The following is an 18,115-nucleotide window of genomic DNA, read 5'->3' on the forward strand; positions in this document are numbered from 1 at the left end:
CCACTTCCACCTCCCCCCGGCTCGACAGGAGCGGCTGTCAGCAGAGACTAGTCACTCTCCGTTAACCAGGTCAAAAACGGAAGCACATATTGATTTACTTTCAAAATAGAGGCAATGTCTTTCTGTTTCTCTGATTATAAGCTAAATTGGAATTTGTTTCAATACCTCTTAAAGTTGGCTCACACAAGCTGTATGATGATTATTTTGTCATGTAGTCATTGCATGCCTTCCTTTACTTGGGCAGCTTATTGGAAGCCTGAAATAAGTTATTTGTTATAATCCCCAAATGTGTTACAGCGCCCCCATAATGTTGTAATTGGAACAGAAAATGATCTCACAATCATTAAATATGTTTATATTTATAATGCCTAATATAATTATATTTCAACGCCATTTTGGTCATATTTCTATATAGTCTGATGTATAGTGGAAGGCTATAATAAAATAAGAGGTTATAAAGGGGTAAATAGTGTTGCTGTAAAATACTTTCTTTTTGCATTTCTTAATAACGTTTAATAATGTTTTATTTTGAAATCCACTTCCTGAAACGATGTTTATTCTATCTTGGATGACTTGACGGTGGTCTGACACTGACAGAGTGCAGACCCTCATCAGTCTTCCCTCCTTCACTCCACATCACAAGTTTCTGAAAATAGCAGCATCCTGTCTCTCTCTCCGTGGCTGCCTTCACACTTCTGGAATATTATATCAATCTATAGTAATCAAGATAAGCTTTTTTTTGTTTGTGTGTGTGTGTGTGTGTGTGTGTGTGTGTGTGTGTGTGTGTGTGTGTGTGTGTGTGTGTGTGTGTGTGTGTGTGTGTGTGTGTGTGTGTGTGTGGTGTCTTGTCCTCATCAAATCTTTCAGAATGTTTTGTACATTGAAGCAGCCTCTTTCTCTGTTCTTTAGACTGAAACACAAAAACACTTTAATGACGTGTGTTTTAACCTGAACTTCGACCGTATGATTTTAAAAGACTTCAATCATCTCCCTGAACCCGACGAGGATACATTTAGCTGGCACAAGCTGAGCATTCAGAGACACAGCAGACGTCCAGGCCAGAGTTTTAATTGTACACCTACTTAAAGGTCACACGATGAGGCTGAAAGTGGCTTGACACACACACACACACACACACACACACACACACACACACACACACACACACACACACACACACACACACACACACACACACACACACACACACACACACACACACACACACTGGACATTGTTAGTTTTGTTTGGGAATAGCTACCACAAAGGAGTTTCATTGACTAGCTGTGCTGAGTGATGTTTACTGCAGGCCAGTCTAGCATACTTCCTCCTTCTCAATACATCTCCACTGGCAACACTGACACAGCACCTAAATTGATCTAATAGCCTTAAATAATAGCCCCTAGTTATTTCTTTAAGTGGATATCTGAGAGCTACCGAGTCTATATGTGACCTATTGTACTACTTTGGCGACTTAAGTAGTAGGTTGGTGACCTATAAATCGGAGAAGTCGTCGCTCCACTTTGTCCAATAAAAAGCAGTTGCTATGAGCATGTGTTTGTTGATACAGTGGTTCAGTCTATAAAGGGTGTTTGGAGATCAGAGGTGGCCTCACGGTGCCGGCAGACAGGCTGAGGTGGTTGCTCTGTGTTTTGTCTCAATGGCCTTGATGAAATGAGGGCTAAAATTAACCAAGGAGCACACATGCCTTCCCGTGACCTCTAAGTGTGAGAGCCAAGTAAGGAATGTGTAGGGCAGCGAAAGACAAAGAGCGTTGGCTGCAACACTGGACGATAAGTGTGAGTTTGGAGGACCAGCTGCAGAATCCCACTTATTATTTCCTCATATAAGAACTGAAAATGCAAATGTTAAAAGTTACATTTCAAGCCCTTCACCAAGGATGTTGTTTTCTGTCTCATTTGTCTTATTAATAACAGGATATCTTAAACTTTAAATTTGTATAAACTGTATAAATTGTGTTTAGAGACGTTTCACTATAAATGGTAAAATAATGCCGTTAAAACTGAGGTGACATCTTAAGACAGCTTGTTTTATCCAATCAGCAGTCCAAAAACCAAATATATTAAGTTTACTTTCACCTAATATTAAAAAAGCAGCATGTCCAAAAAAGTGACATAAATCATAAATTAGTTACCAAAAGCTGAGCTGGTGATTGATTTTATATCAAACAATTAATGGACGTATGGGTTCAGATGTAGTGTTATTTGATGTAGGCCTATGGCTCAAATATCCATCTGTTCAGCCTTGGCGGTGGTATTTGCTCTCCAGTATGTTGAAGTTATTTGCTGCACCGATGTGTTAAAAATCACAATAAAGGGTATTTGTGTCATACTTGCACACTTCCTGGAAGTTCATGCTTGTGTAATTTAAAAGTATTTTCTAATGAGACTTGGTTTTTGTTTTCATGTTTTCTATAGCTTACATGACAGCTGTTGTCACCTTGCATCGCTGTGGGAAGATAATGAGCTTAAAGATGTCCATCTTCGCCCCTTCCCAGCAGCTCTGGAAGGGAAAAGTGTTTCAGAGCCAGACGTCAGGGCCAGAGACCCGACTGCCTGAGAGTTTTATCTGCCTGGAATTCCTTCAGCTCAGGGTTGACTTCTGTGCAGACCATTCCTCTGATAAGAGCCGGGAAAAACAGATACAGTGCACGCTGTACTTTACACACTCAGATACACTTCACGTCCAGTCACACTTCAATACACACATCATCCTAAAGAATGATGCATGATATGTGAGGTTTTCTCTTTAAAATATACCGACTCTCTTCATGATGACTTGAATAAATAAGTAAAAACATTTATGTGTTGGTGGGAAGCTTAGATATCTTGGACTTACATGTTGGGTCTTTAAAAGCCTTGGAGTCATTTAAACAATTGTTTTGTTTGGCAACCATGCTTAGATGCATTTGTAATTTTTGTTTTACATATGGAGAAGGTTTCTGAAGTTGTCAAGCCTTCGTTACTTTCTTCTTAAATATCAAAGTAACAGATAAAGGCAGAAGATGAAAAAAGAAAGGGTATAATAATGAGCCTTATATCTTTTTCATTTAAAGTCTAAGCCACTTTGAAACTCCTTTACCAGCCATTTCTTCATATAAAAATGCAAATATATATAAAAAAATATATATATTTCCCAGTATATCATATAGCACATAAACACTTATCGAATCCTTACAAACAGAACAGTCGCCATACTTAGTATTGAGTTGGTTCTAGCTTCCTTCATTAGAAGAAATGTCAATATTTGTTGTAGCAAAGGGAGTCAATCAGACCCGAAATGTGCAACAATTCTTAAAAAGGATGTGATTATAATCATTCTTCCCTGCTGGCTGTTTAGAAAAAACTTCTAAATATTTTCCCAATCAAAGAGAGGAGGGACAGGTAAACCTGGTGAAGTGACATTTTGGGAAACATGAGTGTTTATCTGCATCTCAGGGAGCTCTATTTTGGGCTACAATTATCCTTCTGCCTGGAAGTAACACTTATAATGAGACGCGATATTACAGCAAGTGAACCCACCTGCTCAGCAGTAGGACCTGGCCGACATGCAGCTACAATCAGTCATGATGATGAATAGTGTCTGTCTGCTGCTGTCATCCCTCCAGTAGCCTCAAGTTATCTGTCCGCATATATAACACTCATTTCACTGAGATGAAAGCTAATATACTGTATGTAATGTTCTCCATGTGTTTTTTGTTTTTTTTACAAATCCTTTATAAATCCTTCCTGTCAATAAAGCCCGGGACCCCCACTGACTCAGTCACATTACATCCCCAGGACAGTTTCTTACAGTTACAGACCCCTGCACAAATTTTCTTTTCTTTACTAATATAGACTTGACACTTTATATACTTCTTTTTAACGTACTCGGATTTGTTTACCATATTTTATTGTACATTTTCATATTTCTATTTTTAAATTATGTCTTATATTATTGCACAGTTTTTACTGTTACGCTCCAATCAATCACCTAGCCAAATTCCTTTTATGTGTAACGTACTTGGCAAAAAACAGCTTCTGATTCTGATACAAAATAACATCTATTTGTATCCAATCAAACTTTTGTGGCAGGAGATTCATAATAATAATAATAATAATAATGTGTCAGTATTGAATCAGAAGTAAAGGTACATGACTACAAACACATTAACTAAAATGAAAAATGGATGGAAAGCTTGTTGGAAACAAAACAAACAGGCATCAACGCTAACAACCATGTTTTATTGTATTAATTTAGCAGTGTCTAGCATTGGTCAGAACTAGAGTTATATTCTCATCTGCGGAGGTTTCTTCCCCCCGAAAAAAAGCAGGATTCATCTGTGTCTTTGCTACAAGAACTCAGGAGTCAGAAGTTCTATCCAAAGTCAACATAAAAAAACCCCTCAGTGATTACATGAGAGTGCTGCGTGTTATTGGCACAAACAGGAAAAGGGGTTGAGTGACAGGAGTGGAAGTTGTGGAGGGGGGGAGAAGGTGGGAGGCACATGGGAACACAAATTTACAGCGTGTCCTTGGCGACGAGCACAGCAACAACCCGCTTCGGTGTAGCATCACTCTCATTAGTGGCAGGGTCTGTCAGCAGGGCTTCAGTCAGCGGGACTTTCAACAAAGCAGGAGGCTTGGATCACGGTGTTTGAGCTGTGACGTCCATCCATCCATCTAGCCTCATTTTCCTTTTCCCCCAGCATCCTCCCATTCAAAATGTAAAAATAATAAGGGTTTCTGATGCTGTAGGATTTGTTGGAGGTTATCTCCTCAGCTCTCTCTCTCTCTCTCTCTCTCTGCTATCAGTCAAACACTACAGAAATTGGCCGGTAAATATGGAGGAGGGATTTTGGTGGAGAAACTGGAGGCTGGCGAACACGACAGCTTTCAAACACCTCATCCACACCTCCAACCTGAATCAGTCCCTATCACCCCAGCTGGATAAGTAGGCATGCTCTGGCACATCCCGGTGTCAAAGAAAGGTCTTATCAGGTTGTGTTCAAGAGAGAAGACACCACCTGCTGGGTGTGTGATGAATAGAGGATGTAGAAGAGCAGAAGTGAAGCAGTGGAGGAAAGTTGTTCCTGTCTAATTTGGCTCATTGTGTTGTTCCTGTTGATCACGTTTCATAAATTGTATGCATGTGACATCACTGTAAAGGTTGCCATGGTCACTGCCCTCTGAGGGGAAAGCATTCTAACATAGCATCTGCTATTGGTGCAGTCACATGGAAAAAACTGCTAAAATGGGCTGATGACTGTACAAACTGATTTGGCATGAAATCAGGCAGCCTGCTGATTGGTACAGCAATTTCGATGGATAATGAAAATCCTGATGCCAAAACTCAAACATCAAACAAAATGCCTTAATATTGAACTCTGCAGTGATCTGATCGGGAATGCTTGTCAGCTGTCTCTGTTTGGCTGATGTCCTCGAGATTTAGATTTTGCTAACACATCTTGGTTGACTCTTGTGTGCCTCCCTGGTGTCAGTAAAGGTACATATACTGTATATGTCTCTAAATTAAACAGATCCCTGTCCAGTATGTCGTACACAACACTTGTTGTTGTTGTATCTCGTGGTTTTGCAGTTTTAATAAAAGCAGCGATAGAAGATTGTTTGGCCACTCTGTGAGGTTTAGTGTTGTAACATGAGAAAAACATCAACACATACTGAATTGAGTTTGATGATTTCCACCCAGCTACAATCTGAGCACACATCCAATCAGCCAGAGGGGAGACAGGCGCTTATTGAAAACACCTATGCAGGTTATACAAGCAGCAACACACAAGCAGAGGTGGCTGCTGCTAACACAAAGGAACGAAATGCAAAATAGCACCAGGCAAGGTAAAAAAAAAACAAGAAATACACAGTCCATATTTAACTGCTTCTCTGACATACACGTACCTCTCATTTCCTGCCCAAATCCAATTCAGGTGTCTGCAAAAACCCAACTCCCTCTTGTACTTCCCTTGGCACATTTCACATACACATAACCACAAGTCAACCTCCACCATGCTACTAATTAGCTGGACACAATAGCTACTTGTCTAGGCCTCTTTTATGGCAGCTACTCTGAAACAATGTTAAAATCTGGGCTGATTAAAATCACACAGGTTACGAGAGATTTTGAGTAGTTTTAACTGGAACAGGCTACAGATTATTTAAGATGGGTGACCTACATTCTACTCACAGCTTTACAAAAGCTGCATATAGATGTTTTGGCAAACAAATCTAATGAGGAAGTAAAGGAGTATTTAATGGTTATGTCATGGTTGTAGGATAGTAAAGGTGATGATGAAAGGAGAGAAAAATGAAATAAAGTGATGACTGATGGGGCTGGTTTGGAAACAACATATAAATTGTTATAATCCTCAGATCGTGAGGAGGACTGAACCTTAAGGAAGATCTTTGTGTTCAGTTGTTGATTCCTTAATGATCTGAAAAGAAAAAACATCAGAGTTAAAAATAGAAAAATAACAAATCCCAAGTGAGTTTTTACTGCATATGGCATCAGGTGTGTTGAGCGACAGTGAATGAGTGTGAAAACCTGCAGCAGGGTTCAACATTGCCCTCCAGAGGGAATGGGTGAGAGGTGCAGTATGCAAAATGGCTTGCTCTAGTGTGTGTGTGTGGGATAAACTGTGTCGTTTTTAAACGCACATACCTCCCCATCTCTCGTCTCTACAGTTCGAACCAGGATGCTCCTCTTCACGTGAGCCTCTGGGGTTTTAGTGTCCAGGTTAGTGTCTGATAGATGAAAGTGCAGTCCAAGAAATACAAGTTTATTATCCTCTGTTCAATGATGCCTTACTAAGACTTCAGGTACTGTTTCACACAGTGAATGCAGTGTATTTAAAGGATAAGGACATAAGAGTGACCGCCCCAAAAACAATATCAAATTCATCTAGGAATGTCAGAATACTCCATTTCCCCAAATATGACATTTTATGTCTTTACTAGATAGCCAACAGAGGTGAGATTACAGGAAAAGTTGGGGAAGAGAGCTTGGGAACAACATGATGCAACAATCTTCAACCTGTTAATGGATATTTAAGGAGCCCAAAGAATGATAACAAATGATTTGGGTGTTCCTTTGATCTTTCTTATAGTGGCCAACATTTCTACTTGTTATCAAGAAACAGTCAAATATATTAACAGAAAGCTCCGAATGAAGACGGCCCACTGAGAGTCAGTTTTCTGTAACCTTGTCAGGTGGGTCTAGCCACTGCACTGCCCCTTTAAGATACTAGCGGCTGGTCCTGAGACTATTATCTCCAACGGGAGCAGTGAACATAAACACAGATTATGACCGATTCTTTAGCTCCATAGTCACCAAAGAACATTTTAGACCCATTTTTCACAAGCCAAATATCTTCAGAATATTTTGACACTGAAAGGGCATTTTCTTTGCACACTCTAATGTTTCAGCTACACACTTTGGCGAGATCTTGCAACTAACGTTCGTGAGCGCCCTTGGTAGATCATTTTTGTAATGCTAAATATGGCTGGTTAGAAAAGGAAAACACATATTTTGTAAAATATATATTCCAAACAATTGGCGAAGCTTGTAAGGCATCATCTTCATTATAGATCATCTTTTATATTAATGATATAAGATACTTGCAGAGCAATTTCAAAAAAGGGATGAGAATATTGAGGGGTCACATTTCATACTGACCTCTAAACTGCAGGTTGGAAAAGCTCTGAACGGGAATGGTGATCCTGGACGAAGAAGAAGGAAGAATATTTACTATCATTACCTGTTTACATTTGTTGATTGTGTCAAACCCAACCGCTCTGCCGAGCTCACCTGGTCTCCTCTCCCTCCAGCAGCTTCCTGTAGGTGGCGATCTCGATATCCAGGGCCAGCTTGACGTTGAGAAGGTCCTGGTACTCCTGCAGGTGTCTCGCCATGTCCTCCTTCAGAGTGTGGATGTCCTCCTCCAGACGGCTCACTGTATCCTGGTAACCAGAGGTCTCCATGGAGAAGCGGTCCTCCATCTCCCGGAGCTGGCGTTCCATAGACTCGTTCTCAAAGAGAACAGACAAGACCAAGTTATGGACACCAACATCTACTGTAGTAGACTGTAGTGCACTAACACTTTATTTTTAATGTTCTACACTGATCATTTTAAAGGACAATTCTGCTTCTAACAAATACTGTGGAACAAATGTTGTCAACTCAAAATGTATCATTCAAACCATGAGAATCGCTTAATTTTACTAAATATGTAATTGAAGCTGCATCATGTTCATTTTACCTTGCATTACACTAGCAAATATGATTGTTTTCTGTGGTTAAGTGGACTTACTATCCCTCTGAGAGCCTCAAGATCGCAGGTCAACCCTTGCATCTGACGCCGGTACTCGTTGGCCTCCTGTTTGGCCTGGCGCAGGGCTTCAGTGTTGCGATTGGCTGCATCCGTCAGGTCAGAAAACTGCGTACAGAGGCCAACACAGTCCAAAAGCCTGTAAGCATCTCCTCCAAAGACATTTTTACTCTACTTCTCATTGTTACACACTTCAAGAAAGGCATATCTTTGAGTCTTCTGACCTTGGATCGGTACCAGTCCTCCGTCTCCTGCATGTTTGAGGTGGCCATGGTTTCATATTGGACCCTGATGTCCCTCAGAGCAGCAGTCAGGTCTGGTTTGGAAACATCCAGGTCAACATGCACCTGTTGGGCCATGACTTGATCATGTAACTCGCGCTGCTCCTAAGAGGGGGGGAAAGGTAGAGGAAGAAGGGGAAGAAAAGTTCAAATGAGGTGGTTACATGTGGTTAAATGTGCATGTAGTGATAGTTAAAGTAGATTGAGCATGTTTTTATATTTCATTTTTATTCTTACCTCCTCATGAGTCTTCTTCAGGAAGTTTATCTCTTCCTGCAGGGCATCGATCTTCCTCTCCAACTGGACACGATTAAGAGCCGCCTCATCCACATCCTATGTGAAGAATGAAGCACACAGAGGAATGAGGGTGGATGATCAGACATGCTGAATTTATTAATGTTTGGATCATGAATTCCGAGAAATATCAGCCGAATGACCTGTCTGTAGGCATTCAGATTGTTCTCTGCATCCTGTCTGAGGCTCATCTCCTCTTGCAACCTGAGAAGATCACAGAAGAAGAGTAAAAGCTTTCAATAAAGTGCTTCATAGGTGTTTGTGGACAATGTTGATTCAAAACCACACAAAACAAACTTATTATTATTTTCCTGCTGTCATTCAAGAAAAATAAATGTTAACACTGTACTACAGTTGATGTAGTTTAATAAAAGAAAGAAAATGCCAACAACTCTTTTTATGTTTGTTCTATTAAAGCAACACATGTAAATTATATATTTCTTTTGGATATTTTCAGATAACAAAAATCCATCAACAAATCCCAGCAAATTTCCATTTCTGATCTGTTGGCTGTCAAAAAATTTTTTTCTGCCTGCTCTGTTGTGGCACAACATCAGGTAAAGAGAAACAAGCATACAGTTTTCTGCAATTCAAATGGGACTTTCCTGCATAATGAGAGTCCTATCGAAACTGAAAACCCGTTTCAAGCATTTTGATAAGATTTTTAGAGTGAGCTTTAGTGCTGCTCCTCGTGCTTCAGGAGACAACGGGGGCTCAGCTGAAAGGGCGGCTTCTGCATCATTACACATTCACTCCAATCTAACAGCCAGAGGCCTTTCCCACGGGACGGAGTCCACACACAAACACACAAAGGGTGCATGTGTGCACGCAGACACACACACACACACACACACACACACACACACACACACACACACACACACACACACACACACACACACACACACACACACACACACACACACACACACACACACACACACACACACACACACACACACACAGCACTGCAATCCATCTGAGGCTTGGAAAGATAAATGCCCAGACTATGGGTAACATCTGTATAGCTTCATGCAGAGTCTGCTGAATGGAATCACAAAAGCGCCATTTGACCTTCTCATCCACGGCCATCACTACTAATAATCAGCGTAGTAATCAGAGGGTAGAGAGGAGTCGACTTTTGCACACTCAAGGACATTAAATCACTTATTGACTTAACTAAATAAAATTATAGATTAATGCCAGATTACTCCATAATTAAAATAAACTGGATTTGCGACGTCAGTGATTCAGTGTTTTGGGGTAACTGGATAAGAGAACATCTGCCTGGCGGTCTGCTTCCTTTGTGGAGGGCTGCCATTGTGTTTGCCTCGTTCCTCCACACTCACTCAATGGCGACGAGCGGTTCAGTCAGGATCAAGTTTGTAAAGAGGGATCCAGGAGTAAAGCTTGGTCAGAGCTCAGGGGTCTGCATGCCAACGGATCAGAGACAAACCAAATCTGCATATAAATGCATTCGGAATTAAAAAAAGAAGAAAAAAAATCAGCTATGCAACAAACAAGTCTTATTTGGTTCTTAGAGACCTCAGATCTTGGCAGAATGAATTGATTTGTGTACAGTCCTGGTATTTTAATAAAACCCAAAGCAACTAGTGCACAGCATCAACATTAAAACAAAGACAAATTAACCAAAAGCAGTTGTCTGCACATTTGTGAGCAACTCTAGATACTTTAGTGACAAATGTAAGTGCTACTTTGAACAAAAAAACATGCAGAGAAGAGGAAAACTAAAAAAATGTCAGGCCATAAAACAGAAATACAGTGTGTAAAACCCAAATGCATATTTCCAGTGTCCACAAAGTTGTGTAGCATTTTTTGTTTATTTATATATTAGACATTGAGCAGATCTTCACACTTTTAATACATTTTTTAAGTGCCAAATTGAACATACATTTATTTTCATCATCAGAAAGTACAAACAAGAATGCATAATAAGTGGTGTGCAAGAGTGACATTATGCCTGTGAATAGAGCAATCTTATCAGAAAATAAGACATACCATGGTGGTGCTACTGTGTGACTACATCACAACCCTGATCTTCCACCCACATGAGTCCCACCCTGCCTCCTCCTACCTCTGCTTGAGCACGGCCAGGTCTGCAGCCAGGTTGTCCTTCTCTATCTCCTGCCGAGCTTTGCCAGCAGTGAGGCCGTCCACCTGCCTGCGCAGCTCTCTCAGCTCCTCCTGGTAGATGTCCCCCAGGCGGCTGGGCTCCTTCCCCTTCAGCTGGTTCAGCTCGGCCACCAGCACCTTGTTCTGCTGCTCCAAAAGGCGCACCTTCTCTATGTAGCTGGCGAAGCGGTCGTTCAGGCCCATCATCTCCACCTTCTCGTTGGTGCGTGTCTCCTTGTACTGGGCCTTCATCATGGAGTCGGCTGAGAAGTCAAGCCGGTCCACGGGGCTCCCCAGGAGCAAGGCTGTGTTGGTTGAGCCCAAGGAGATGCGGGACATCGGGCTGGAATAGGTGAGGTTGCGAGGGGTGCCATGCCAGGAGAGGCGGTTGGAGAGGCTCCCGATTCTGACTCCGGTGCTGCCCGAGCCCTGAGGCCCGAAACGCTTCCTGTACGAGGACTGGACTCTCTGACTCTCCATGATGGGGAATGAAGCTCACTCGGGGCACTAGCAGGGTTTTTATAGAGGCAGGCGAAGCCCCCAAGTCCAAAGCAGAGAGGCCACAGGGTGCGGCAGAGAGAAAGGAGGGTGGCAGGCAGTGAATGGGACAAAAAGGGAGAGCGAAGGGGAGGTTTACATGAAACTCAAAGAGCTGTGTGCCAGGGATTGTCTGTGCTCGTCCACTCAACTACAAATGTCTCTTGGCTTTCTCCCTCTCTCTCTCCCCCTCTACTCCTTTCTACCCAGGCCTGTGACTCACTCTCTCTTAGTTTTACCCCTTTCTCTCTTTATTTCTGTTCCAACTGAATGAAAAGGAATTTGTGTGACAGGGTCTGGTCACCAATTCAACCTGACCACACATGCGCTCTCACAAAAACAGAAAACAGAAAGTTTGCTTGAACAAAGGGATGGAGCTGTTGGGAAGAGATCGTCACACTCTAATCAGAGAAAGCAATAAAAATAATCACAGGCAAAAAAAATCAATTAGACTCACAGGGGAGAAAGAGTGAAATATTCAATGTTTTGGTGGGTTGCACAATGTCCAACATGTGGAATTACACTTGGGGTTCCAAATAAGGAGACAAAAAACATAAAGCTTTTTCTCCCCTGCTTGGATCCCAGTTTATTACATAACAAGGACATAACAACCTATAATTATTCACTAAACACATGCTGACTCTAAAGAGGGAAAGTTACAATAAAATTAGATTAGTCTTTGAGAAAAGTCATTAGCCATTAAAATCTGATTTCAATTGTACCTGTTATATTATTCAGTCAGGTGTTCAATGCTAATTATTTCCATGCACTTTGTCAACTAAAATAATCAAAAAATAACAACTCGCGGCTGTTGAAATTAAACAACTCAAGTCCGCCTTACAACTATGGATACTACTCTCTGTGTTATTACAAACTTCATTTTGGTGTGCTGTGAAACAGAAAAAAGTTAGGACAGAAGCAAATAATTATTGTTAGAATATCATTAATTAATTAGCAAATATTTGTCACACAAAATAATCTTTCTTGACTTACTGGTGAGTATTGCAAAAGTGAATTTTGTGCTATAAAATGTCGATTAAATATTATTAATGTGTTATTAATTTAATATCTTCACTTCATTCATTTGTGTTTTCTTAACTTTGTGGCATGAAATACATTTGGTGATATGAAAAATGATATAAATTGACCAACTTAAGTGTGTTTGCACATAATACATCTAACCAAACTTAAATTTCATGACATGCAAAGAATTTTGTACACAAAATTAAGCATGTGCCACTTAGCACCAAGTCACGTAGTGAGTGCCAAAAGTGTCCAAAGCACCAGAGCCAATGACCAGGAACACATGAATAATTGTAATCTGTCCATGCTTTGGTACAATTATTTAGCTCAGTAACATCAAACAACAACATCACACATAACTGTACATCTATAGTTGGTTGACCATCATGCTGCAGGAGCACAAGCACCCTTTTATTATTACATGGGTAGTTTGTAGCCGAGGAATCTGGGTGTTCATTAGGATCGGGTTATTAGACGTCCTGTTTGAGTCCAAAGGCAGATGGATGGTTGAGACGTGGAGTAGTGGGAGGGAGGGATGAAGGGAGGGAGGGAGAACTCCAGAGGGACTAACAGAGGCTGCGTTACAAAACCATTTTCACCCATTACCTTGACAACTGCAGGGCCGGCTACCTCAGAGCACTTCAGTCGATATTTTTCGGACTTCTTTTTGAAGAGGTTTGGATTTGTGGAGATTGTGACTGACTGCTTGCTCCTCTTCTTCAAGTCTACATCCCTGAAGACAAGAAGAATTAAGACATTAGAGTCCTTTGACACAAAACTCTGACACTGCATCCAGATTTGACCTCATTTACTACAAATTTACAAGCCTATTTACTACAAATACAGTTTAACAACCTTTTAAAGTTGCAAGAGGTTGTCAGACAAGTGGAAATCTATATGAAAACACTGACAGTTAAATCATAAACATTAGGTGTAAAAACAAATATAAAGCTTTATTTTTTTCCTTTGATAAAATGTATTCAAACTCTTTTATAATCTCTCCCTGGCTCATTCATTTTCAACTACTTAATTTTCCTATTCTTTGTCACAGGAAAAGGAAATGACTTAAACTGTACAGCATGTATTTGAAAATCTTCCAGCATCAATTTAATGTTTAATTCATATGTTTTGTTGTTGTTAGGAAGATAAACACTGATAATATAATTAAACTGTGGTTTTTCTACAGGTAGTTAAACCACAACAGCAGTGTGACATAAAGGACTTCTTTGTTACTGGGTCATAAAATCACAGGGGGTGGAAACCAGTGGCACTGGGAGACAGTGAATAAAGCACCGTATCACTCTGCTATCTGGCCCCCGAGTCTTGTTGCTGTTAAGGAAGAAAAACAACAACACGGTGTCTTGAATTCCAATTGGTCCCTGTTAATAGAGGTTAAATGAGATGGCACACTGTAAGTCTGGCAGAGATTTGTTGATTTAAAAGGCTCCATCGCTAAGGATTAATGCCAGGGTTGCATCATTAAGTTGAAACTAATTGTTTCTGCTCTCTGGATGTTTAGACAATCACTGCCGTTGCCTCAGATCTGGTCACTGAGGTAATATGCCCCGAAGATTAAACATCCACAGACATCCCTCCCTGCTGCCGGAGTCACTGAGGGCCAAGTCAAACAGCTGATTCATGAGTCCGACATGAAGAGACCATTTCATTTGCAGGACTTACAAGAGAAAAAACGGTGCAGGGGCAGAATCTTAATGCTGCTGGACTCATTCTGATCTCAGGCCAAGGAAACATGGCTGCCAGCTAAGTTTGTCTGCGTAACACTCAACGCTTGCTTTGTGTTCTGGCATTTTACACCCAGAATCCCCAGTGTGAACCTCTTCGCTGCCATCCCTCAGCCTCACTGATGGCCACATACCAAATGCTGGAAATACAACTGTCTCAGCCCCACCTTCATCACTACATCAAGGCCCTCATTCCCTGGACAGGGTGTAAATTAAAAGGAGGAGTAGGCTTTATTCCAGAATAGTAACATTGACTAATTGAAACCCGGAATATGTTACTTAACCGAAATTCCTGTTTCAAATAAAACAATACAAATTTCAACCATTATAGAGTATGTCCTTATTGCAATAGCCTGAGGCTGTTAAACAAACTGTACTGGATCACAAAAAAAGCATGTAATTGTTAAAATAGAGAAGGTAAAAACAGACAAAACAATTAAAGATGAAAGAACGACCACACAAAAAAAACATTTATGCCAAAAACCTTTAACTGATCCACATTTGGAGAGAAGGCAAAGAAAGGCTTTTCTTTTTGAGAAACAGATGTATGTCTAGGATTCAGCAGTGAAATGATCCTCTCTGTTTTCGAAGGTGGAATCTTTTGGGAAAGTGCATAATGTAATTACGTCATTCCCTCACATCCTTGTGTGCAAAAATGGAGGAAATATTGAGATATTTTTCTTGACTAAATGTAGCAATCCCTCAACAGCAAAATAATTTAACTAAATAAAAAAATAAAAACACTAATATTGTTTATTTTTCAGTTATTTATGATGCATTAACATACAGGCAGCATTTAATGCATCTTTGCTAACATTGCTGATTGCTTTGTATGTAAAATCTTAATCTGCAAAGTAACTAATAACGTCCTTCTGAAATTGAAAAGTAGTATAAAAAGCGTAAATGTACTTTGCTACTTTTCACCACTACTAATAACAAAATATTACACCATTAGCCAATTTACACTAATCCGTATTTTAACCTATCTGGAGCGATAAAACAAATTTGTGGCTCATTTGTGCTGCTGACCCTCTGGTATGTTTCTGAACCCTGGGTCATAAAAACTAGAACAGAAAACAGCTAAATGCTTGGGTAATACTGAACCAGCAAGCCCGCTGTGGGAATGAGCTGTGATGGAAATCAGGGGGCTTAACTGGGACAGATATGAGAATATATGACTCGGCACCACTGTGTCCAAACTGTACAGCCCCAAAGAGGGCCGGTGGAGGGCCGGTGGAAGGCCGGTGGAGGGACGTTTTGGTCCCGAAGCTCCAATCTGCCTGTCAGCAGGAATGCTGGGGGCCCCAAGTATAGCCCACAAACATAGTTACAAACCACACAAACACATCGCATAACAAACACAGCTCTAAGATATGAACTCAGACTTTAAACTTTTCAAAACATTCATGGGTGAATGTTGATACACACACTGATCTCAAATCTTTAAATTTGTCTGATCATATGCCCGAAATGAGAGCGTATCATGATATGATTGAGACCCTACAACCACGCTAGCTGCTCTGTGAGGTTGTACAGTACTGAGAGCCCGTCTACGAAGAGCCTGGGCACTCCCTATACGCCCCATTGTACCGATTTTGGTTGTAGTTCCATGAGACATCCACTGGGGGTGATGAGTCCAGATTGAATGGGAGTCTACTAAAGCTAATTATGCCTCTTTCACCTGCTTGTCGTTGAAATATCGCAAATTTTATTGTAGATTCCGCAAGTTCAATATAGATTATGGTTCAAAAGTCAAATGAGTGAGTACTTATGTCCTTTCGATTTCTTACAGTTTGGGCCGTTGTTGGCCGTATGTTTAGCATTCTGCTAATGAATGCTGATTGGTCAGGGACGGACTTGCGACTGATTACGACCAGAGACCCCTCTTGACGGCATCTGAAGCTGAAGCGCATCGGAAACATTATCTTAAGGAGGACTTTCCGTCGAAGTTATTTTTGCGTACTGTATTTATATATTATATATATATATTATACTATTATATGTTAATAAAAGGAAGTGCCGAAGTGATTCAGAAACTGCCGTAAAGCAGTACCTCTGACAGTGTGACGTCATCGCATTTTTTGAACACCTTTTTAGAACAGATACGTGACCTTAAAAAATGCAATATTCAGCTGAGTTTATTATTTTAGCCCCACCCTTTGATAGCAACTTTCAAATTACTTGACAAAAAATTACATCGTGAGAAAAGTGGATTCTGAGGATAAAACCCCGTTGGCTCCCATTCATTCTGGACTGCTTCAGACACCAGAGAGAAACAGTTGAGTTAAAGTCAAAACGCTTTATTGCAAGCTTTGTGAGAGTATTACATTTCCGGCAATTATACGTGCACGGTCCTAATTATGGATGTCTAACAAAGTTAGAGTACCAAAGTAAAAAAGGCGCTTAACACACGGTGCGCAGCGGATTTCATAGGTTCTCCTTTAGGGAGCCTATTGGTCAAATATTAAAGTAGCAGGCGGTGCTTGTTTTAGCTATAAGCGGCCTGGTTGGAGCTCTGGGCATATCCGCCCACACTGGCTCACGTCCCATTGGTTGCTGTCATCTTTCAGTGTGTGTGTATGTTGTCGAGTGCACATGTGCGAATCTGGTGTGGACGGGTTTTATTGGGCAATCTGTTCTATCTCCTTATCTTTATTACTTGCCTGTCTTCTACAGAGAGGGTATTTTCCTCGTAGAGTACGACTTTGCCTACTCCTTAAGCCAGGTGGTTGTTTCATCTTGTGTGTGTGTCAGGCCCTTCCTGGCCTGGTGTGCATTTATATATGTGTGTGTGTCAGGCCCTCCCTGGCCTGGTGTGACTGATTCATCATTTGTATATGTGTGTGTCTCAGGCCCTTCCTGGCCTGGTGTGGCTGTTCAAAGTTGGTGTGTAGACGCGGGGATGCTCCCACGCCGTTTCTGACCTTTTGCAGCACCTTTCCACTCTTTCTGAGTGCCTGAGCTTACGTGTAATAAAGTAAAACGTGCTTGTTAAGACAGCTGTCATGGTTACTTTATGTTTGTTAATACAACTGTCATGGCTATCCTATATCACTAATAAGGTGAAGTGTGTTGTTTAACACTGCTGTAATAAGGTGAAGTGTGTTGGTTAATACTGCTGTAATAAGGTGAAGTGTGTTGGTTAATACTGCTGTCATGATTATTTTATATTACAAATCCCCCTTTTCACACCTACTAGGTGTGAATTTTTAGCTTGATTATGATGTTGTCTCCTCTTCTCTATCAAGGTCTGAATCATAAACGTCTGCTGATATTAAGGGATAGGCACCATAGGGAGGGGGAGAATTTTCTTTAGTAATGGCAGTGGTGATAAGTCTGCCCACCATCGTGCGAATGCATGGAATGCAGCAGCACCCACAGGTGACTAGGATGGCAATGAACACTGCTACAGATACGGCTATGGACATGATCAAGGTTTTCCATTTGCCGAACATGTTCTCCATCCAGTCTGAGAACGGATTGTCGATGCCAGATGCAGCATGCATTTCATCGGCTAGCACACGAAGGCTGGATAGGGCTTTGGTTACTGAGCCGTCAGGGGCGGTATTGTTGGGTATGATGGTACAACACACATCTCCAACCATCGCACACACACCACCTTTTTCAGCTAGCAACATATCTAATGCCATTCTATTTTGCAGGGCTACTAATGAGGTAGGGGCGAGTTGTTCAGCTAAGCCTTCTATGGCATCTCTGGTGAGATTAGTAAGGCGTAAAACATTGTAATGCACATAGTTAATTCT

The 18,115-nt window shown here is 41.0% G+C and overlaps 1 protein-coding gene and 1 long non-coding RNA gene across 2 annotated transcripts; one reads left to right on the top strand and one right to left on the bottom strand.

Moving 5' to 3' along the window:
* Nucleotides 1–6,406: 6,406 nt before the first annotated feature.
* Nucleotides 6,407–11,529, bottom strand: gfap (glial fibrillary acidic protein). The gene is made up of 9 exons (XM_054606866.1): nucleotides 11,012–11,529; nucleotides 9,060–9,120; nucleotides 8,860–8,955; nucleotides 8,566–8,727; nucleotides 8,324–8,449; nucleotides 7,822–8,042; nucleotides 7,690–7,733; nucleotides 6,676–6,758; nucleotides 6,407–6,448 (listed from the first exon to the last, which is right to left on the bottom strand). Exons 1-9 carry the CDS (start codon nucleotides 11,527–11,529, stop codon nucleotides 6,407–6,409), a joined length of 1,353 nt encoding a protein of 450 aa, XP_054462841.1.
* Nucleotides 11,530–16,667: 5,138 nt separating this feature from the next.
* Nucleotides 16,668–17,868, top strand: LOC129097956 (uncharacterized). The gene is made up of 2 exons (XR_008531582.1): nucleotides 16,668–17,446; nucleotides 17,480–17,868. It is a non-coding gene; the product is annotated as an uncharacterized LOC129097956 (long non-coding RNA).
* Nucleotides 17,869–18,115: the final 247 nt, after the last annotated feature.

Source organism: Anoplopoma fimbria, chromosome 11 (assembly GCF_027596085.1).
Source record: "Anoplopoma fimbria isolate UVic2021 breed Golden Eagle Sablefish chromosome 11, Afim_UVic_2022, whole genome shotgun sequence".
Classification (NCBI taxonomy): Eukaryota; Metazoa; Chordata; class Actinopteri; order Perciformes; family Anoplopomatidae; genus Anoplopoma; species Anoplopoma fimbria.

Bases quoted from the DNA above. Each gene is read 5' to 3' on its own strand.
- gfap (XM_054606866.1), bottom strand. From the start codon at position 11,529: ATGGAGAGTCAGAGAGTCCAGTCCTCGTACAGGAAGCGTTTCGGGCCT. The intron at 8,728-8,859 runs GTAAGAATAAAA...CCCCCCTCTTAG, and splicing joins TGAAGAAGACTCATGAGGAG to GAGCAGCGCGAGTTACATGA. The intron at 6,759-7,689 runs GTCAGTATGAAA...TTCATCTATCAG, and splicing joins TTCCAACCTGCAGTTTAGAG to ACACTAACCTGGACACTAAA.